At 47.0% G+C, this 21,944-nt stretch overlaps 1 protein-coding gene across 3 annotated transcripts in view; it reads left to right on the top strand.

The window, feature by feature from the left end:
- Positions 1-424: 424 nt before the first annotated feature.
- Positions 425-21,944, top strand: part of DIS3L (DIS3 like exosome 3'-5' exoribonuclease) — a 34,248-nt gene continuing 12,728 nt past the window's right edge. The window contains exons 1-7 of one of the 3 annotated variants that reach the window (XM_019441719.2): positions 425-662; positions 1,955-2,108; positions 13,475-13,603; positions 15,382-15,517; positions 18,785-18,961; positions 19,946-20,024; positions 21,166-21,345. In XM_019441719.2, the coding sequence (XP_019297264.2) occupies positions 524-662; positions 1,955-2,108; positions 13,475-13,603; positions 15,382-15,517; positions 18,785-18,961; positions 19,946-20,024; positions 21,166-21,345 (994 nt within the window). In that variant the 5' untranslated portion in view covers positions 425-523. Of the gene's footprint in view, positions 663-846; positions 1,054-1,954; positions 2,109-13,474; positions 13,604-15,381; positions 15,518-18,784; positions 18,962-19,945; positions 20,025-21,165; positions 21,346-21,944 lie in introns of those variants that run through there. The other 2 variants (XM_019441721.2, XM_019441722.2) reach the window with 2 other exon arrangements.

Raw genomic sequence — 21,944 nt, 5'->3', positions numbered from 1 at the left:
TAGCTCTTTTTGGAAAGCAAGACCAACCAAGAGAAAACACTAATAATTACCCCCTCCGTAGCTCCCATTCCTGTATGGCCCCGGGGGTCTGATAACCCTTCAGAGTTGCACCAAATCTTTCTTCACCAGGCTTTAAACTAGCTTCCAGATATTCCACAGATCTTATATCTAAGTGTTTTGGGCGGTTTCCACCTTTCCCAGCCCCCAGGCAACGGTAGGCAGGGGAGAAACTGAGGCGGGGCTGCTGTAGCCTGCCGGGGCTGGAGCACGCCTGCCGCGGGGCTCCTCCAGCTCTCAGCCCCGGACGTGGCCGTTAGGGCGGTTCCTGCGCCCCTCGGGGCGCTCCGGCGGCTACCAAGGGGTGCCCGGGAGCCCGCGTAGACCAGGCCGCCCGGCCGAGGGGGCGGGCCCCGAGCCGCGGCCTCGCTTCCGCCCGCGCCGCGCCTCGCCCGCCGCCTCCCGGCCGCTCGCTCGGGGCGGCCTCGCAGGGCCCGGAGCCGTGCCCCCGCCGAGCACCGCCGGCATGCTGCAGAAGCGGGAGAAGGTGCTGCTCCTGAGGACCTTCCAGGGCCGGACGCTGCGGATCGTGCGAGAGCACTACCTGCGGCCCAGCGTGCCCTGCAACAGCCCGCTCTGCCCGCAGCCCGCCACCTGCCGCAACGGTCAGAGTCCCGGCCGGGCCGCAGCGCGGAGAGCCCCGGGCGGCGGGAGCGAGGGTGGCGGGGCCGTCCGTCCGCCGGGAGGCGCCGGGCCGCGGCAGGAGGCGGAGCGCGAGGCCGCCGGGTCTCCGCCCGCCCAGGCAGCAGCACTCGGGCCCGGCGGGCGGCGGGGCTGCGGGTGCGGAGCGAGAGGCCCGGCGGCCCCGGAGCCGCCCCGACGGCCGCGGCGCGCTGCTTCTGGGGCTCTCCACTTCCGGGCCCAGAGCCCGGCGGCCCGGCGATCGGCGCTTTCCGAGGGGCCCGTGGGCGCCGGAACCGGCCTCTTCTGCGCCCCCAGGATCGCGAGATCGTGAAATGGGGCGAGGGTGCTGAGCTGCGGGGCCCACGGCGCGAGGTGGGGCGCCATCCCGCGGCGCGGGCGCCCAGAGCTCCTGCTGCCGCTCATTTGACACTTTTTACTCCCCACAAATTTTCTGACCTGCCAGCCCAGATGCCTCAGACTTTCGGCCAGTGCAGAGTCCTCTGCACTAGGGTTTGCGAATTGTCTGGGCCCTCGTTGTACAGGAAGGTCACGGGAAAGCTGGATTTGGAGCTGCCGTGCGCTACACCTTCCCCCACTTGTTTTCTCAGCTGCAAGGGTGGCCGATTTAACGAGGGAGATTACTGGTTCTCTTCCCTCTGGTGGGAGGGGGGCGTGAGGGTCCTTCCCAGCGAGTATTTGGAATCCTCAGTTTATGGTTAAGGTGAACATTTCGTTTACACCTTGGCGAACCAGGTCCCTGAGATGCGGGCCGGGTGGAGAGCCTAACCACTGCCCTTGCTGGCACTGAGCATCTTTTCCAGTCGATTCCGGCTTTGTGGCCCCTGGAGGCTTCCGAGCATGTTCACAAGCTTGATTCAGAACCCGCTTGAAATTGCCAGGCATAAACAAGTGGTTTACTTGTATATTTGGAAGGACCCCACTTGAATGCCATTCGAGTATGTCCGTGAGTTAACATAAATAAATATTTAGGTTGTGCTGAGGATTTGCTGGTTTTTTAAAAATTAGTCATCTTCTGCACCCCTGGCAACGCCACACAGCACGCTGAGTCTCATCGCAGCTTCAGAAAAATGAAGATGCTGAATTTACCTGAACTTGGGGCCTCTACCAAAGTAGATTTGTCATGTCCTTCAAAAACTTTAGGGTGTAGTTAAGACTGGAAGTTATCTTGCAAACTGGAGCACCGTGACCTTGAAATAGTAATAAGCCAGGCTTGCAAACGTCTAATCGCTTACGTTTTGAATTATGTTTTCAGATGGGAAACTCTTGTCTAGTGATGTGACTCATTACATGATCCCAGATTGGAAAGTTGTTCAAGATTACCTCGAGATCCTTGAGTTTCCGGAGTTGAAGGGAATTATTTTCATGCAAACGGCTTGTCAAACTGTGCAGCATCAAAGGGGCCGGAGGTATCTATTTCACATTATTTATTTATTTATTTATTTTTATATGGCGTATTTTTCTTTTCCCCTTTAGAAAATGTCCCTTTGTTGGAGGAATTCATTATTTTGTCTGAAGGGACTTTTTGAACTAATTTGGTATTCTCTTTGCTGGTGAGGAAGGCAGTAACGTTATTTTATATTTCGGCTTCAACACCTGGCCAGGAGCTCTGACTGTAGATCAATAAACTGCAGTGTCCCCAGCATATGGGTATTTAAGATTCTTGGCTTTTGGTTTGCATTTAGTTGCTCAATACATTGTTTTTCAGAAGCCTACACTTTGGGGGGAAGGGGAAAGAGTACTGCTGTATTTTTAAATTTTAAACTGTTTATTGTGATACAAATTGCACTTAATGAAACCAGAAGTAACTTGGTTTATATTTACATTACTAGTAAAACTACCAACCATACTAATTGTATTTGCTAAACAAAGGATCTCTGATTGAAATCCATCCACAAGGCTTGCCTTGTACCTAAATGAAGAAGAATTGTTTGTTCACCTTTTAAACAATTATCTGAAAAATGATTTTGCTTCGTTTAACATTGGGAAAGGATTTATGATTTCAACGTGAAGACTGCTTAGAACCACCATATTAGAATTATGCATCCAACCTCTTAACACCCCTCGTTATTTAGAAAGCAGACACTGTGTGTTTATCCTTTTTTAAGTGTTGTGGCTTCTTCAGACGTTGATGGTAAAAGATAAAGTGTGTTTATTTGTATATGAAAATGATAGGTTGTCATTATATGCTCTGTTCAAAAAAAAGCGTATTGACTGGATTGCAGATTTTTCAGGTTGAATATTTTTAAATGAGCCTGAACTTGATTTTGTTCAGACACACAGATAGAGACGTTTATACACATCCAGGTTTGAACGCTGCTCCAGGTGTCGTATTTCAATTTCTGCTACTAAAATCAATTTGTGGCTATCATTCAGATTGCGCGCACTCTGCTGAGGCTTTTCAGCTTCTGTTTTCAAAAATATTTTTAATGTTAAGTGTTGTTTTAAAAACCAATTCCTGGGACACGCAAAAGCAAAGCATTGGAATTTAAATGTCTTTTCTCCTGGACATTTCAAAAGTCGTTAAATTGATGAAAAACTATTGTTTTTCCACCATGTCTCTAAATATACTAAATGTGAAAACAAAGGATGAGGAGTTGTGAAATAGGCCCATATGACAACATCTTGGTTTTCCCATTTGGTAAGCACATTTTGAGCTCATAGTTCCAGGCCTTATAGAGTACAAAAAGAAGTACAGTTGACTCTTGAACAACATGGGGATTAGAGGCATGGACCCCTACACAGGCAAAAATCCATATATATATATATATATATATATATATATATATATATATATATATATATATTTCTGATTCCCTCAAACTTAATAGCCTACTGTGGACCAGAATCCTTACTGGTAACATAAATAGCCGATTAACGTATGTTTGGTATGTTATATTCTATATTGTATACGGTATTCTTTTTCTTTTTTTTTTTTAATTTTTTTTAATGTTTATTTTTGAGACAGAGACAGAGCATGAACAGGGGAGGGGCAGAGAGAGAGGGAGACACAGAATCTGAAACGGGCTCCAGGCTCTGAGCTGTCAGCACAGAGCCCAACGTGGGGCTCGAACCCACAGACCGTGAGATCGTGACCTGAGCCGAAGTCGGACGCTTAACCGACTGAGCCACCCAGGCACCCCTGTATACGGTATTCTTGCAAATGAAGTAAGCTAGAGAAAAGAAAACATTAAGAAAACTGTAAGGACGGGGTGCCTGGGTGGCTCAGGCAGTTAAGCCTCCAACTCTTGATGTCGGCTCAGGTCATGATCTCATGGTTCGTGAGTTCAAGCCCTGCATTGGGCTCTGCACTGACAGCATGGAGCCTGCTTGGGATTCTCTCTCTCCCCCCCACCCCGCCCCTGCTCCTCCCCTGCTCCTGCTTGCTCTCTTTCTCAAAATAAATACCTTTACAGTGCTGTATCATATTTACTGAAAAAATAAAACCTCACATAGAAGTGGACCCCCACAATTCAAACCCAGGTTGTTCAAAGGTCAACTGTATTAGTCCCTCTCTCAACAGACCTGTTGTCTTGTTGGGTTAGATGCAAGAAGGTAATGGTGGCACACCTGAGACCCAGGCAGTATTATTTAATGTAGACTGTACAAAGTGCAGAGGTAAATACAGGGTGTGAGGGTTCAGCCCGAAAGCTCTCCGAAGGAAATAGGTTTGAGCTTGGTCCTAAAGCAAGGGTGCTGGACGTAACTGATGAAGAGAAAGAGGAGGCAGGACAAGGAATCAGCAGGTTTGGGTCTTGGTGCTTTGTGTCCCTGGTAAGCAACCAGCAGGTTGAAACCTCTAAATGACCAAAATTACCTGAGCCCTAGAGAGTGTCATATATTGAAAGCTAACTTTATAATTGATCCCAACCGTTGACTATGGAAGAGCCAGGGAATTTGCTTTATTAATTTAGACTTCAAAAGCGTTAGGTAGAAGTAATTGGACTTTTTATTTTTTATATTAAAAAAAAGTTTTTTTTAACGTTTATTCATTTTTGAGACAGAGATAGAGCTTGAGTGGGGGAGGAGGAGCAGAGAGAGAGGGAGACACGGAATCCAAAGCAGGGTCCAGGCTTCGAGCTGTCAGCACAGAGCCCGACGTGGGGCTTGAACTCACAGACCACGATTTCATGACCTGAGCCGAAGTCGGACACTTAAACGACTGAGCCACCCAGGTGCCCTGTCCTTGGACTTTTTATATTTAATCGCAAGTGGCCTAGCAGAGGCTCTCTGGTGTTTTGCTTCATTTAATGTTGGAAAATATTTTGTTCTGTTTTTCAGTTCTTCCTTGGAGATTTTTGAGATGCTAGTAAATAATTCATTCTATTTGATACACTTTTAGGAACATTATTGCTTAGAAAAGCTTTGTCAATTAAAAATACCTGGTTGGTCTAGTGTCTGGTGTAAGGATGCCTTGCTTTCTCTCCTTTGGGCCCCTTCCTGAATTCCTTCATTATAGCTTCAGAGTCTCAACAGTTTCTCAGTATATGACATAAGACTGGAATTACAGGGGTGCCTGGGTGGCTCAGTTGGTTTCAGCTCAGGTGGTGATCTCACAGTTCTGTGAGTTCAAGCCCCACATCGGGCTCTGTGCTGTCAGCCCTGAACCTGCTTGGGATTCTCTCTCTCTCCTTCTCTCTCTGCCCCTACCTCCTGTGTACCCTCATGCATTCTCTCCCTGCCTCTCTCTCTCTCTCTCTCTCTCTCTCTCTCTCTCTCTCAAAAAATAAACTTAGGGGCGCCTGGGTGGTTCAGTCAGTTAAACGTTCAACTCTTGATTTCAGCTCAGGTCATGATCTCACAGTTTGTGAGATCAAGCCTCACATCGGGCTCTGTGCTTACAGAGTGGAACCTGCTTGTAATTCTCTCTCTCTCTCGACTCCTCCCCTGCTCACACACTCTCAACATAAATAAATAATTAAACATTAAAAAAAATAAACTTAAAAAATTTTTAAATACTGAAATTATAGAATATTATAATTGGAAAAGATCTAAGAGGTCAAATGATCTAATTCACCATTCAATATAAGTATTACTCAACATGAGTAATGTTACTGAGTTTGTTTCTAAAAGGCTTTTTATAGGCTTTTTTCTCATGGACACCCAGTGTTAATTTATTCGATTGCATTATTACTTAAACGTGTTTAAACATAAATCTAGATGTAAAGTCCTCACGCTTAAGTACTTGCTACAGCCCTAAACCCAAACCAGACCTTCATATTAAATAAACAAATTTACAAAATAAAAAGATTGCAAATGAACTTTAATTTAATGCAACAGATGACATTGTTTTACTGAGATGAAATCACCAGAGTTGAGTGTAACCATAAAAAGACATAGCGTCTTACCTGGTTCTTTAATGTGATCTTGTATTTTGATTTCAGTAATATCAATGCAGAAAATGGCCATTCTCAGAAGCATAATACATAAAGCATTATCAAAAAGTGTTGAGTTTTTGATTGTTGAGGATAATCACATGTTCTACCATCCAGCAATCCTCAAATGCTTATTCAGTGATGGATTTCTCTTTTTTTTTTAAGCTTATTTATTTATTTTGAGAGAGAGAGAGAGAGAGGGAGTGTGTGTGTGTGTGTGTGTGTGTGTGTGTGTGCGCGCGCGCGCGCAGCGCGCGCGCGTGCATGCGTGCACACAGGAGGGGCAGAGAGAGAGGGAGGGGGAGAGAGAATCCCGACCTGGCTAGGCACCATGAGCCCGGAGCCCACCGTGGGGCTCAAACCCACGAACCATGAGATCATGACCCGAGCCAAAATCAAGAGTTGGTTGTTCAACGGACTGAACCACCCAGGCGTCCCAGTGAGGGATCATTTGATGACTCTGTGAGGCTGTCTTGTCCACAGCATTCATCCATCCGTTTATTCAACAAATACTGAGAGACCGTGTGTGCCAGAAACTTGTGCTAGCGCTGAGGATGCAGTGATGAACAAAAGCAGACACAGCCTTGAGGGGGAGACAGGTGCTACTCAGATAATCATGCAGATGGGGGACTACAGCTGTGATAGATGCCCTGAGAGACAGGTGCGTGGTTCCAGGAGAGCCTAAGTTAGGGAGGAAAGGCTCCTGAGGGAGATGCCTACCCTGGGCTCTAGGGGATGGGTAGGAGTAAACCAGAGAGAGAAAGGAGAAAAGCTTTCCAGGTGAGGGGGCTGCTGTGCAGGGTGTGGGGAGGGGGGGTTTGGCCCACTCAAGGAACCGAAAAAGGCCCCAGCTTGGATGAGTCTCTGGGATGTTGGTGAAGGGTTGTAAGCAGGGTGGGACGATATATATGATCAGATTCCTACTTTGAAAAAGTGACTGGGGGCATCTGGGTGTCTCAGCATCCGACTCTTGATTTTGGCTCAGGTCACTAGCTTCACGGGCTTGGGCCCCACGTGGGGGGCCTGCTCTGACAGCAGGGATTCCCTCCTTCTCACCCTCTGTCTCTGCCCCCGACCTGCTCATGGGTGCTCTCCCTCTCTCTCTCTCTCTCTGTGTGTCTCTCTCTCTCAAAGATAATTTTTTTTTAAAACTTGAAAAAAGGGAAAGAGGGGCGCCTGGGTGGCTCAGTCGGTTAAGCAGCCGACTTCGGCTCAGGTCATGATCTCGCGGTCCGTGAGTTCGAGCCCCGCATTGGGCTCTGTGCTGACAGCTCAGAGCCTGGAGCCTGTTTCAGATTCTGTGTCTCCCTCTCTCTGACCCTCCCCCGTTCATGCTCTGTCTCTCTCTGTCTCAAAAATAAATGTTAAAAAAAAATTTTTAAAAAAGGAAAGAAACGATGACTGGGCCAGTGGAGAAGCTATTACTTTAGTTCACATGAGAGGTGCTGGTAGCTTAGAGATGGACAGAAATAGAAATATCCAACAGCATCTTAGTAGGTAAAAGTCTGTAGAAGTCTCTAAGTATGTAACCAAGAGAACCGAAACTCTATCCACACAAAATTTGTGCACAAATGTTCATAGCAACTGTGTTCATAACAGCCCCCAAAGTGGAAACAGCTCAAATGTCCATCAACTGGTAATGGTTACACAAAGCATGGTTTATCCATACGAGGGAATACTGTTCAGCCATGAAAGGAATGAAGGACCAACACAGGCTACAAGCATCGATGAACCTTGAAAATATTGTACTAAGTAAAAGAAGCCAGCCACATGAAAGGTCATTTTTCTATGATTCCATTTATGTGAAATGCCTGGAATCGGTAAATCCAAGAGACAGAAAATAGACTAGTGGTTGCCAGGGGCAGGGGGATGGGGAATGATTGCTTAATGGCTCTCAGTTTCTTTTGGGGGCAATAAAATGTCTGGCCCTCGTGGTGATGGTTGCCTAACTCTGTGACTGTACTAAATTGAATTGTATGTTTTAAAAGGGTTAATTTTAGGGGTGCCTGGGTGGCTCTGTCGGTTGAGCGTCTGACGTCGGCTCAGGTCGTGATCTCACAGCTCGTGGGTTCGAGCCCCGCATCGGGCTCTGTGCTGGCAGCTCGGAGCCTGGAGCCTGCTTCGGATTCTGTGTCTCCCTCTCTCTCTGCCCCTAACCCACTTGCATTCTGTCTCTGTCTCTCTCAAAAATAAATAAACATTAAAAAAAAAAAAAAAAGAAAAGGGTTAATTTTATGGTATATGAATTGTATCTCAGGAAAGCTGAAGAAAACCTACAAAACTTAGTGGAGTTGGATATGTGAGGTCAGAGAGAAGATGGTGTTAAGGCCGACACCGAGTTTCTGGTTTACATAACTAGATAGAAAGAGGGAGTGCTGGGGGAGGTCCAAAGGGGTGTGACTGGGGCTCATTCCTTTGAGGTTGTCTTTGAGGCTTCCAAATGGCAGTGCGGTTTAGAGGACATCAGATGGTCCAAAATATACTCCGTTGAAAATGTTTTAATACTACCACCTAGGGGCATCTGACTGGCTCAGTCCGTGGAACATGTGACTCTTGATCTCGGGGTTGTGAGTTCAAGCCCCACACTGGGCATAGAGCTTACTTGTAAAAACTCTGGGGCGCCTGGCTGACTCAATCAGAAGAGCATTGATCTCTCTCTCTCTCTCTCTCTCTCTCGATCTTGGGGTTGTGAGTTTGAGCCCCACGTTGGGTGTAGAGTTTACTTAAATAAATAAAACTTAAAAAACTCAAGGACCTCTGAAAGTAAGCCTCTGAGACCCTAGCAGGATTCTGCAAAAACTGCTTGAAGAAACACAACATTGTACATCCCTGGACTGGTTGTGGGACGCCCACTCGTAACCCCCAGAGAATATAGTCTGGGGGAGGGGATGTTGCATCTGTACAAAAATCCATCTTAAGAAGGCAAGTGTAGCCATATCCCTAAGAAATTGTTTGAGATGTTTAAATAATAGAGATTTGGGGGAATGTTTAAGCCAGTCTAGGGAAACTAGGGTTCTTCTGTGAGACTGGAATTTTTAAAACTTCAGATCATTTTACTGTACGTGACTCTCTGAAACTGCTGTTCTCCTGTCATTCAGGCTAAACTTGTTCAAGGCGCTGTGATCTGCTGGCTCCGTGCAGGGTCCTCATATATCTAATCCCATCGTATGCACCACCAGCCCTGACTAGCAAAAAAATATGACTATATTGTGTGTGTGCACTATTAAATTACAACCATAAGCCCACATGCCTATAAGAAAACTTGACTGTCACACTCAGAGTGATTCACTATTTCCTGCTTTCCCCATTAATATTCTTGGGCCATTTGTTCATTTGTCTTACCCTGCTGATAGGTAGCTGACAAATGGAAGCGTGCCCTACAAGTCTAAGGAAAATATATGGGAGTGAAACTTTACATTGAGAAAATTCTTTTTTGCGAAGTTACATATTCTGCTAAACATGGGGAAGGATTGTCATTCCTCTAATTTGTTGGTAAACGACCTGGGTCTGGCTTGTGGAACACCAGTTTTTGAGGAGGACAGGGTTGGAGAATCCCCGGGCCTAAGTGCACGTGTCAGGGGCGCCTGGGTGGCTCAGTCAGTTAAGCGTCCAACTCTTGATCTCCGCCCGGGTCACGATCTCACGGTTCGTGAGTTCAAGACCCAAGACCCATGTCGGGGGTGCTGTCAGCACAGAATCTGCTTGGGATTCTCTCTCTCTCTCTCTCTCTCTCTCTCTATCCCCCCTCCCTCTTTCCCTCTCTCCCTCTCCCTGCCCCTCCCCTGCACACGTACTCTCTTTCTCAAAATAAATAAACATTTAAAAAAAAAAATATATATATATATATATATATATGTATAAAGTGTGATAGCAAATCAGGGGATGTGTGCAGAGCCTAGCAAAACTGTAACTGAGTTTTGAAAATGTCAGGGTTTGTTCTGACACACTGTTGTTTTGTATTTGGACCACTGTTGTCACAAAGAGATGTGAGTTCATTTATGCATTTGGAAAACATTTCTTGGGCATGTGAACCACTGTCTGCTATCCTGAACTTTCTGTCTCCTCTCTCCTCCCTTGGCCCTTTGTCTGGCTAACTCTCACTCACCTTTCTCATCTCAGATGTCATCTCCCCCATCCCTCCCATGTTCTTGTTACACTCTGCACCTCTCCCCGTCATGGCACTTCTCCCACTGAAATGGGTGGTTCCGATTTTTGTTTTTATTTTGTTTTGCCAGTTAGCCTAGCTGTTTTTTTAAAATTGTGGTAGATGTATTTGGCATAAGATTTACCATTTTAAACACTTTTTTAAAGTTTATTTATTTTGAGAGAGAGAAAATTCCAAGCATCTCCGCATTGTCAGCGTGCAGCCCAATGTGGGACTTGAACCCACAAACTTTGAGATCATGACCTGAGCCACAGTCAGGAGTCAGATGTTTAGCCAACTGAGCCATCCAGTCTCCCACCGCTTTTCAGTGTATAGGTCAGTGGCCTTGAATACATTCACATTTCGTGCAGCTATCACCACCGTCCTCTCCAGAACTTTTTTCCATCTCCCTAAACTGAAACTCTGCACCCATTAAATACTAACTCCCTACCTCCCTCTCCCCCTAGCCCCCTGGCAACAACCATTCTACGTCCTGCATCTATAAACGAGACTAAGTACCTTACCTCATATAAGTGGAATCTTACAGTGTCCGTCCTTTTGCAACCGGCTTATTTCGCTTAGCATCACGTCTTCACGGTTCATTCATGTTGTAGCCTGCGTCAGAACTTCCTTTCTTAAGACTGAAAAATATTCCCGTGCGTGTACATGCCGCATTTTGTTTATGCATCCGTCTGTCGTTGGACCCTTCGGTTGCTTCCTTGGTTCCTTTTGGCTATCGTGAATGATACTGCCACGAACACTGATACAGGAATGTGTCCTTGACACCCTGTCTTCAGTCCTTTGGGGCATACACCCAGCAGTGCAGTTGCTGGGTCATAGGGTAGTTCTTGGTTTAATTTTCTTGAGGAATGGTAATTTTGCCATGGCCACCGCAGGCAAAGGACAGAAAGGAGATGCTTAGATGGTGTCCCCTGAGGGCGCTCAGTGGCACAAAAGGGAAGGAATGCAGCCAATATTTGCTAAATGAAGGACCTTCAATATAGAAGGTAATTGGTAAACGAAAAAGTGCACTAAGTCCAGGTGCTTTATTAGGGGTAGATAAAGGGCGCCAATACTGTGGACGATAAGATCAGGAAAAATAGGCAGTATTTTTTCAGTGTCGTCTCTGAAATAATAAATTACAGTTGTTTATGAAGTCTCCTCTAAAATCCTTAATTGCGTAAGAAATAAGCGCTCCTTTAGAAGAATTCGTGCATTACAGAAATGGGTCCAGCAGAAAGTAAAAAGTTTTCACCTTCCTACTGTGCAGGGACGGGCACTGGGAACAGGGTGGTGTAGACTCCTCTGTGCATATCCTAAGAGGTTTTAAAAATGACTTCAAATATATCTTTGTGAAGGTGGGAAGACTACCAGGTAGTGACGTTCCAGGCATTTCTGAGATGGGGTGGGGGGCAGCTTTTCTTTGCACAAGTGGGATCCTGTCAAGGACAGCTGCCATTCACAGCGACGACACCGAATCCTTTTGTTGATTATGAAATTGTGTAAGTGCTATTACTTGATGATTCTTTTTAAAATAGCTCAAAATTAGAATTACTAAGAAAATAAAATCACTGTGTCTTGTTTTCTAATTAAGTGTTAAGACGATACAGATATTGGTGATTAGCATTTACTTAAAGAAGAGAAGTTGGAGAGTTCTGCCTTTGCTTAAATATAAAGACTCATTTAAAAAAAATTTTAATGTTCATTATTTATTTTTGAGAGAAGGAGAGAGACAGAGTGTGAGTGGGGGGGAGGGGCAGAGAGAGAGGGAGACACAGAATCCGAAGCAGGCTCCAGGCTCTGAGCTGTCAGCACAGAGCCTGACATCGGGCCCGAACCCACGAACCACGAAATCATGACCTGAGCCGAAGTCGGATGCTTAACCGACTGAGCCACCCAGGCGCCCAAAGACTCATTTTTTTAAAAAAACATGGCAGCGGGCTGCGGGTAGGAATGGGAAAGCATAAATTTTATTATGTTAAAACACATCTTGGGGCGCCTGGGTGGCTCAGTCGGTTAAGCGTCCGACTTCGTCTTCAGGTTATGATCTCGTACCTCGTGAATATGAGCCCCATGTTGGGCCCCATGCTGACAGCTCAGAACCTGGAGCCTGCTATGGATTCTGTGTCTCCCTCTCTGTCTGCACCTCCCCCACTTGCACTCTGTCCCTCCCGAAAATAAACAAACATTTAACAAAGAACACATGTTAAATGCCAATCATCTCCCTTGGGTGATTTATATGTTAATTTAACATCTAGTTTAATATCAGTCCTTTTTTTTTTTTTTAATTTTTTTTTTCAATGTTTTTTTTATTTATTTTTGGGACAGAGAGAGACAGAGCATGAACGGGGGAGGGGCAGAGAGAGAGGGAGACACAGAATCGGAAACAGGCTCCAGGCTCCGAGCCATCAGCCCAGAGCCTGACGCGGGGCTCGAACTCACGGAACGCGAGATCGTGACCTGGCTGAAGTCGGACGCTTAACCGACTGCGCCACCCAGGTGCCCCAATATCAGTCCATTTTTAAGTAAACAATTGGCTTCCTTTAAGATAACTGTGAACATTTTCTGTATTTCATATCACCTCGACTATTGAAAAGCACCTTCTGAAAAAGAAGAGAAAAACATCATCTTAGATCCTGACCCATATGAGGTGCAGATTTGACGAGAGACTTTGGCTAGCACTATCGGAAGGATCTCCGTTTGGAAGAAACCTGAAAACTTTGTTAGTTGTCTGACAGATGGCAGCTAGCCGTCATTCGTGTAAATGAGGTGGCTGCGTAAATAAAATTCACAGATAAATCCCCAGACTTCTTCCCGTTACCTGAACTTTTCTGGGGCTGCCAGCACAAAGTAAAATGTACCAGTGCCTACTGCCGTTTCTAGAACAAAGCGAGGTACCAGAGTAAAGTGCCAAACTCTGCTTTGCCTGCTCTCCTCCGCGAGCCTCTGAAGAGGGGGCTGTGCGGGGCAGGGTCTTGTAATCACTGAATAAATGGCCACACGTCTAGAAGGGGAAAGGGCAGAGTGATTGATCCACAGGCTAATTAATGTGATCGAGCACATTCCGGCAGGCAAAATTGAGAAACAACAGCCCCATAGTACTACCCACGCCGAGGCCAATAGACATAAACGTCTCTTGGGTTTGAAATAATCAATCTTTTGTCCTGAAATGCCTCATCTTCTTTGATCCTTAGCAAGAGCTGGCAGTCGATGAGTACCTGCTGTGTCAGATTTCTCTTTCTCTTCTGTGTCCCAGACAGTATAACAAATTGCGAAACCTCCTGAGGGATGCCCGTCATGATTGCATTCTCTTTGCTAACGAATTCCAACAGTTCTGCTACCTCCCTCGGGAGAGAGGAGAATCCATGGAAAAGTGGCAGACCAGGTATGGCACCCCCCAATGGCTGTGAATGGTCAGGACTGTCTTTAATTTCTTTATCTGGGAGTTGACCTAAATAGCGTGCTAGAATAAACCAGTAGTTATTCTGGAACTGTGATTAATACTGAAATGCTTAACTTGCCACTGTTGTAGATATGTCGTTCGAATACATACATATTTTAGAAATTGTCATTAGGGAGCTGTAGATACTCAGAGTGTGTTTGCCCCAGATCTCAGCAGCTGGTAGGAACCTTCCAGGGATCCAGAAGTCATAACTTGAATGTGGGGGTGTGGAGGGGGGAGGGATCTACTTTTAAGCTAAGATTATCCAATTTTCCCGGTAGAAGTTGCTCTCCTATCCCAACCGGTCTTATTAAACTGGAACTGGTAGGTTAACTCTGGTCAGGCTGTTTTAGCCGTTTAGATCCACCTAAAAGCAGAGCCTAAAGCAAGGGGTTGGGTGTGGGTGGTTGATGCGGGAGGCAGTTCCCTGAAACAGCAGTGAGGAAGTGCGGGGAGTGAGACAGAAGGGAAGGAGGGAGAGCAGTTAAGGATGCGTTACTGCTGTGGGAAACTGAGGCTCAGTCCTACTGGGAGCCTCTGAGAAGCCGCATAGTATTTGCCTCAGAAGTCATCTAGAAGAGCGGAGGCCAGGGTGTCAGGGTGTCGTGTAAAGGAGACTTCCGCCTGTAGCTGAGGGTCATTCTGCAGGGGTGTTAACTCCGCCCAGTGGGTCTGGGTCTGGGGGGCGGAACTGCCGCCCACCTGCAGCTGAGTCAGAGGTGGGCCTTTTGCACAGGCGCTGGGCACCCACAGCCCCTGCTCTGCTCTTCTGCAGAGGGCCGAGGACCTTATTTGTCTTATCCATACAAAACATTTCAATTGTCTTTTTCCTTGTAATTCTTTATCTGTGTAGCCACTAAATATTTAAATTCTCTAAAGTAAAATAAACACTGATACATACTGAGTCCTTAATTATAGTCCTAAGTTCCCACAGGGCTCAGTACCAGAAAGGAAAGCCAGTCTTTCTCTAGAGCAGGTCACATGTGAGCAGTTAGAAGGATCTTACTTACTAACCACACAGGCTTGCACATAGGAGAGACTCAGTATATGTCCGCTGAATTTTTTTTTTTTTTTTAAATCTAAAACTAAAGGAACCTTAGGTAGCATTGTGATTTCCAGAAAGGGAAACAGATGCCTACGAAACCAACTGTCCCAAGTTTACACACTTCATTGAAAACACAGTCCAGCCCTGAACACACGTCTCCAGCCCCAGGCTGTGTTTTCCAATTCCGATTCTTTTCAGGAAGATTTCCAGACATACTGTGTTGACTCCATCGCAGACCTTATTGGATTGTGACCTTGAGCTGGACGCAGCCTAGTTTTTCTCTTAGCCAGACTTGTCTCTCCAGCTTTGAAACCTCACGTAGCCTCGCTTGTCATCCGTGTGGTGCTATGGTAATGGCTTTCCAGCCAAAAGGTGTTAAAAGACGGCAGAGCCTTGTGGTTTCTAGGCCATATCAAGAAATGAAAGAGGTTGCCGTGGTGGTTGGATGTCTTAGGGAAGAAGAGGCTTGTCGGGTGCTCTCTGATTCGTGTTTTATCCCCCAGACTGCCCAACCCAGGGCATATTTATGACCAGTGTTCGGGAAATAACTTGTTGAATGAATGGGTGGTCGTCCTCATAAACCGAAGGATAGCAGATCAAAAGGCCGGTGTGAAGCTTTGGACCGTAGCTTGTGTTTGTCTGCCTTGGGAGGGCTCATGTGCCCTTGCTTTTCTAGGAGCATATACAATGCAGCCGTTTGGTATTATCACCACTGCCAGGATAGGATGCCAATCGTTATGGTGACAGAAGACGAAGAGGCTATTCAGCAGTATGGAAGCGAAACCGAAGGAGTGTTTGTGATTTCTTTCAAGGTACCTGCATCTGGTGTGTCCGTAAGTGTGTCTGTGTGTGTTCATTTCTTCAGTGGCGCCCACAATGCTCTCGATCCAGAAGAGGGATGCTCCAGCTCCAGCTCTCCAGAAGAGAGAGCCTCCAATGCTCTCGAGGCAGAAGAGGGAAAACAAAGAGTGAAGGAAGACTCCAGCCAACGAGTTCCATGTCTGTGTCTCTCCCCAACCATGGAATCTTGGCTTTAGCAAATTTGGGCAACCCCCCTGTGACTGTAAGACCCGTAGCATCTGAGAGTTCAGCCCAGGAAGCCCCTGTTGACAGTAAACCCATTGCACAGTTACAGCAATAACAATAGTGGTGATGATGATGGCAAGAATAGGTTGGATGTTATAAAATTGCCAATACTATTATTTTTTTTAAATGTTTATTTATTTCTGAGAGAGAGAGTGAGACAAAGCGTGAGTGGGGGAGGGCCAGAGAGAGGGAGACACAGAATCGGAAGCAGGCTCCAGGCTTCGAGCTGTCAGCACAGAGCCTGACGCAGGGCTCGAACTCACGGACCGCGAGATCATGACCTGAGCCGAAGTCGGACGCCCAACCGACTGAGCCACCCAGGCGCCCCATATTATTTTTGACCTCCAAAATGGCACTTTTATATGGTCCCACCTAATAGTAATAGCCATCATTTATCTATGTCAGGCAGTATTCTAAGTGGATTGTTTCATTGAATTCTTACCCCATGAGGTAGGTGCCATTGTCCGTGTTTTGCGGGTGAGGAAACTAAAGCCCAGAGAGACTAAGTAACTCAGCCAAGGTCACACAGGTAGAAAGTGGAGGAACCGCCGGCACTCTGACTCCAAAGCTCTTAACCACCGTGCTCGGCTGCCCCCCACATTGTTTTTCTGCGTGCACACACGACACGGTTTTAATCTTTTTTCGTTTTTAAGTTTACTTATTTATTTTGAGAGAGAGAGTACAAGTCGGGGAGGGCCAGAGAGAGACAGCAAGAGAGAGAATCCCGAGCAGGCTCCATGCTGTCAGCACAGAGCCCGTTACAGGGCTCGAACCCACGAACCGCGAGATCGTGACCTGAGCCAAAACCGAGAGTCAGACACTTAACCGACTGAGCCACCCAGACGCCCCTACGCACACCGCGCAGTTTTAAGGGCCAGTCTTGTTTTGGCACTGTTCCTCACTCTTCCCCACTTGTGAATGTACACGGGGGTTAGCAGGGATACAGGAAGGGGCGAGATGCGGTATCATTTATGTGAAGGCCGTCCCATCGGCTGAGTGTACAGATCACAGGTGGGAGCAGCGTTATTGGTGGCCGTTTTGGGGGGCTGTGTTGGCAACCCGGTTCTCCTATTTCTGGGGTACCCCTTGGGGAAAGTGGGATGGCTGTTGATCTCTCAACAGATTACTGGGCTCTTCTGTCTGCCCAGCTGGCCAATCAAGTGCCAGTGGTTCATGCCGGGTTTTGATTCAGAACCTCAAATGAGGCCCTCCGTTGCCCCTGTCAGTTGACGGAAAGTCAAGTTGGACTTCGAATCGTAGATTCTATAAGAGTTCCCAGGTGCACGTATTGCTAAAGATTTGCCAATAGAATTTTCTTGGCCCTGCTCTAAAAAAGTGTGCCGGCGTGCCAGAGAGTTCCGGGGGCGCTGGATATTAATGGCGGTGTCACTTGTTTTTTCTGTTGCAATACATCATGTCTTGTTCTCGCAGAGGACAGTTGCCTAAAATTACATTTTTCTGCTTTTTGTTCAAATTACTTTTCTTCACAGTCCGGTACTGTGGTACCGTTCATTGTGTATAGTGTCTCCTAAGCAAACTGTGTGACCGAGGGCTTCATAGAGGCGAATGATAGATAGCGGGAAAAAAAAGAGATACTGCGGAGTTCAGACGAGAAGGCCAGAAGTTTCTGTGGGGACATGAAGTTAGCTGGGAAGAGCGAAGACAGTAAATCCTCATGAAGAGGCGGTTCATAGTGGCAGGAACTGGGTGGTGAGAAGCGATAAGTGACCATAGAATTGGGGTACTGATGTTAGCACAGACAGAACTTCTCGAAGGACTGGGGAAAGAAAGGAGGTGATTCAAACAGGACCCTGAGGTCCATGGGAGAAATATTAGCCTTGACAATAAATATAATGTATTTTTTTTTTGATTTTTAAATGTTTATTTTTGAGAGAGACAGAGACAGAGCACGAGTGGGGGAGGGGCAGAGAGCGAGAAAGAGAGAGGGAGACAGACAGACTCTGAAGCAGGCTCCAGGCTCTGAGCCGTCAGCCCAGAGCCCAGTGTGGGGCTTGAACTCACGAACCGTGAGGTATGACCTGAGGCAAAGTCAGACACTCACCCGACTGAGCCACCCAGGCGCCCCTGCATTTTCTTTTTTATGCGAGAAAAGCGAATGTGCTAGACTCTACCTTAGACTTAAAGTTGAGTTAAAAACATGTAAATTTGGTTTTATTTAGTGAGAGCCAACCATTCGAGGGAGTGTGCTGAAGACGTAGCACAGCCAGCATCAACACACCGTCCTCTTGCGGGTGGTGTCCTCTCTGATAGACTTACACCAAGAGGTGTGGTAACACTCAGTCTACATGGGGCGGGAGGGACCCTGACCACTTGTGTCAAAGTGAAGTCTCGTACCGAGTCATCACACTAACAGCGATGTCTCTGTGAAGCGTTACAGCATCTCCGGATGGTCACCAAGGAAGACTCCATCGTCTGGGAGCTCATGACGGGGAAGCCCCAGAAGAATAGAAACGTCTCGGCTTTGCCCCCTCTGCTCACTTGGTGTAGCCAGTGGGTTGGGGGAAAAGGGGACGTTTCCGTATGCGCTTTACGCCTTGCCATTTTTACCTGCTTGTTTAAGTTTCTTATAAGTTTCAAATGTTTCAGAATGGGAAAAAGAAAAAAGACAAGAATGCACACATGAGAGTTTTTTTCTCTGCATTTACTGCAGGCCATTGTCTGTGGCAATGAGATACGCGTAAAGATAGGCTGTGTGTGTGTACACTCGCACAGAGAGAGGAGGAGATTCAAAAGTGCAAAGCAAGCATTCCGTGGTAGGAAGGGCCTCCCTAGGGTTCGTTTGGCGAGGCTTCAGGGATTAGTGAGATGGTAGAAAACTAGCCCGTAACGTGAGACTCGGGAAGGTAATGTTCATTCACCACCTCTTCAAAACCACACGCCAGTGGTTCCCGCCCGGGACTGCTTGTAATACTGCCGGAAGGGAGAACCGTTACCTTCTGACCACGTTTCTCTTTTGCCTTTATTGAACGCAGAATTACCTGGACAATTTCTGGCCTGATTTAAAGGCCGCCCGCGAGCTTTGTGACTCCATCCTTCAGTCTCGACGGGAAAGAGAGAATGAGAGTCAGGAGAGCCACGGGAAGGAGTACGCAGAACATCTTCCCCTGGAAGTGTTGGAAGCCGGCATTAAATCGGGACGCTACATCCAGGTGAGGGTGGTCATGCGACGTCGGCGTCGGGACGGGCCAGTCTGTTTTCTTCTCGCCTTTACTGGCCTTGCCACAGGCCTTTAATTTCAAAGGCTATAAATAAAAGGGCATGAGTAAGCCAGGGCTGTCATTGTTGAAGATGGTTTTGGAGTCGTTCTTCCTGGGGACACCTTGCCATCTGGTTTGGTGCTACTCTGTAATCTTCTTAATTGGGTTACGTATTGAGCATCACACAAGTAGCCTTGTAAGTGCCTCCAGTCTCTGGGAAAGAGCATATATTTTGCAATCAAGGTCTGGAAATTGGGAAAAATGGTGAAATTGGTGAAATTTGGCTTCTTCGCCCCTTTGCAGTATTCCTGCCTCTTTCAAGGGCCCTTTTGTGGTCCCCCAGGACCCAGACCCCAGAAGCTGTTAAGCTGTCTTGAGAAGGAATCAGATAAAATTATTATTCAGATTTCAACAGTTTTACGTGTGTGTGTGTGTATGCGGTGTTATGACATTGGTAAATTTGTGTATCTGCCACCACTATCAAGATACAAAATTGTTCCGTCATGAATTTTACATTTTTAACAAGCAGCTCAGGTTTTATGCAGGCCGAAGTTTGAGAATGCCATGCTGAAGTCCCGCCCTAAAGTTGTGGGTTTCTTTTTTTTTTCCTTTTGAGAGAGTGTGTGTGCTTGAGCAGGGAAGGGGTGGGGGTGGGGGGGGCTGTGGAGAGAGAGAAAGGAGAGAGAGAGAGAGAGAGAGAGAGAGAATGAATCCCAAGCAGGCTCCGCACTGTCAGCATGGAGCCCAGTGTGCGGGCTTGAACTCACAAAACGTGAGACCATGACCTGAGCCGAAGCCAAGAGTCGGACACTTAACTAACCGACTGAACCACCCCATATTTTGGGGATATTTTCATATACTTTTTGAAAACTGTACCTTAGGGGGTAAAGCGAGCAGAAAAGAAATTTTTCAGTTGATTTTTTATTGTGATTTTAGGGAATCCTGAATGTCAACAAACACAGGGCCCAGATAGAAGCTTTCGTTCGACTTCAAGGAGCCAGCTGCAAAGATTCAGGTTCGGTACACGCCTTACATAAACTTCCGCACTCTGCCTCTATTCTGATATTGCGCAACGAAGAAAGTGAGGTTGAAACTGTCGTACCCTACCTGCCATGTTAGATATTCCTGCTCTGGGTGTGTTTTACCTGTCCTCTCGTGTTTTATCTATAGTTTGTGATTTTATTGTAGTCGGTTTTAAAAAATGAGAATAGCTGAGTTTTATTCAGTGCTCAGTCTACATCAGGTACTGTTCTAAGCTCTTAACGGAGACACCTGTTACTGGCAAGGATCCCCAAAGCTGCAAGTGAGGAAACTGTAATACAGAGAAGCAAAGTAACTTGCCCAAGATCACACACCCGGGAAGTGATGGGGCTGAATCTGCTGCTGAGGCAGTTTGACTGGGATGTTAAGACACTGTCCTGTGCTGCCTTATTGGAATCGTTTTATTTTGTTTTTAAAATTATTTATTTATCTTGAGAGAAACAGAATGAGCGGGGGAGGGGCAGAGAGAAAGGGAGAGGGAATCTCAAGCAGGCTCTGCACGGTCAGCGCAGAGCCCGACGTGGGGCTTGAACTCACGAACTGTGACATCATGGCCTGAGCTGAAGTTAAGAGTCGGATGCTCAACCGACTGAGCCACCCAGGCGCCCCTGGAGTAATTTTTTAAAAGTGACGAAAATGAAGAAGGCGTGTAAATACGTTGTATCGTAACAGAGTATAGTTCCTAGGTCTTCAGGGACAGGGTAGAAAGCACCCCGGTAGTCAAGGGAGCGGGGCTGGGTTGAAGGAGAATGAGAAGCGGTGCCTTTCTCTGGCTTATGCTCGAGAGGTTGACAGTAGCCGTGGTTCCTCGGCCACCTGACCCCTCCCTGGCTGCGTGGCCCCTGGCTGTGTGACAGAGTTCCAGACCAGACTTATGTAGTCTCATGCAGGGCACCGTCACCCACCTGAAAAGATGGTCAGACCTTAGAAAAGCATGTGACATAAAATGGCACAGTGGCAGTATTTCTTCATTCCTAACTTGTGGAACAAGGTTTGACTGCACCTTTGAGAGGAGGAAGCTTGGATTTGCAGGAACGCTTCCTTGTTTGGAAGGCGTCACGGGCGTGGCCTCCCCTGTGGCTTCATGGGGTTTCTGTGTCCCCGCCCAATCACAGGTTTGGCCAGTGACATCCTAATCCACGGCATGAAGGCTCGAAACCGCTCAATTCATGGAGACGTGGTAGTCGTAGAACTGCTCCCTAAAAGTGAATGGAAAGGAAGAACCACGGCCCTGTGTGAGAATGACAGTGATGACAAGGCCTCGGGAGACCCCCCGAGCGAGCCCATGCCCACAGGTGAGCCCACCGGCTGGTCTCCCAGTTATCCATTCTTTCTGCAGAACATTTATCGTTCCAGAGATAGTGCAGTTACTATGGTACAATATAGTTTCTTCCCCCCCCCCCAGTACCAGTTTCCCCTCTCTGCAGATTTATTTTATTCTCTTCGGCATCCAAATATGCTGTACTGTCTCTTAGAACAGAACAAAACCAAAAATCCTCTCAAGTCCGGATCCCCTCCAGCTACCGCCCTTTTCTCTGCTTCAGTTTATGGCAAGACTCAGTGAAACCCTTAGTCCTGCGTTCTCTCTGCTTCCTCTTCACCTGTTCTCTCCCGAAGCCGCTACATTCAGGGGCCCCCACCCCCCAAAAAACCTTGACCTCTGGTCAAGGACACCAGTGACCTCATTGCCAACACCCCTCGGCACCCGTAACCGTCAGCAGCATTTGGCCAACAGATCACTGCCTCATCCTTGGCTTCTAGGTTCTTCTTCTCTCCTGCTGGCCACTCCTCCTTGGTCCTTTTGCTGGAGCTTTTCCGTCTTACGACCTCTGGGCTCCTCGCTGAATCTCCATCCGCCCCCTCTCCCTGGGGATCTCCTTCACTCCTCTGGCTT

Source organism: Panthera pardus, unplaced genomic scaffold (genome assembly GCF_024362965.1).
Source record: "Panthera pardus isolate Hobbes unplaced genomic scaffold, ASM2436296v1 HiC_scaffold_24, whole genome shotgun sequence".
Taxonomy (NCBI): domain Eukaryota; kingdom Metazoa; phylum Chordata; class Mammalia; order Carnivora; family Felidae; genus Panthera; species Panthera pardus.
This window is presented reverse-complemented; position numbering and strand designations above follow the sequence as displayed.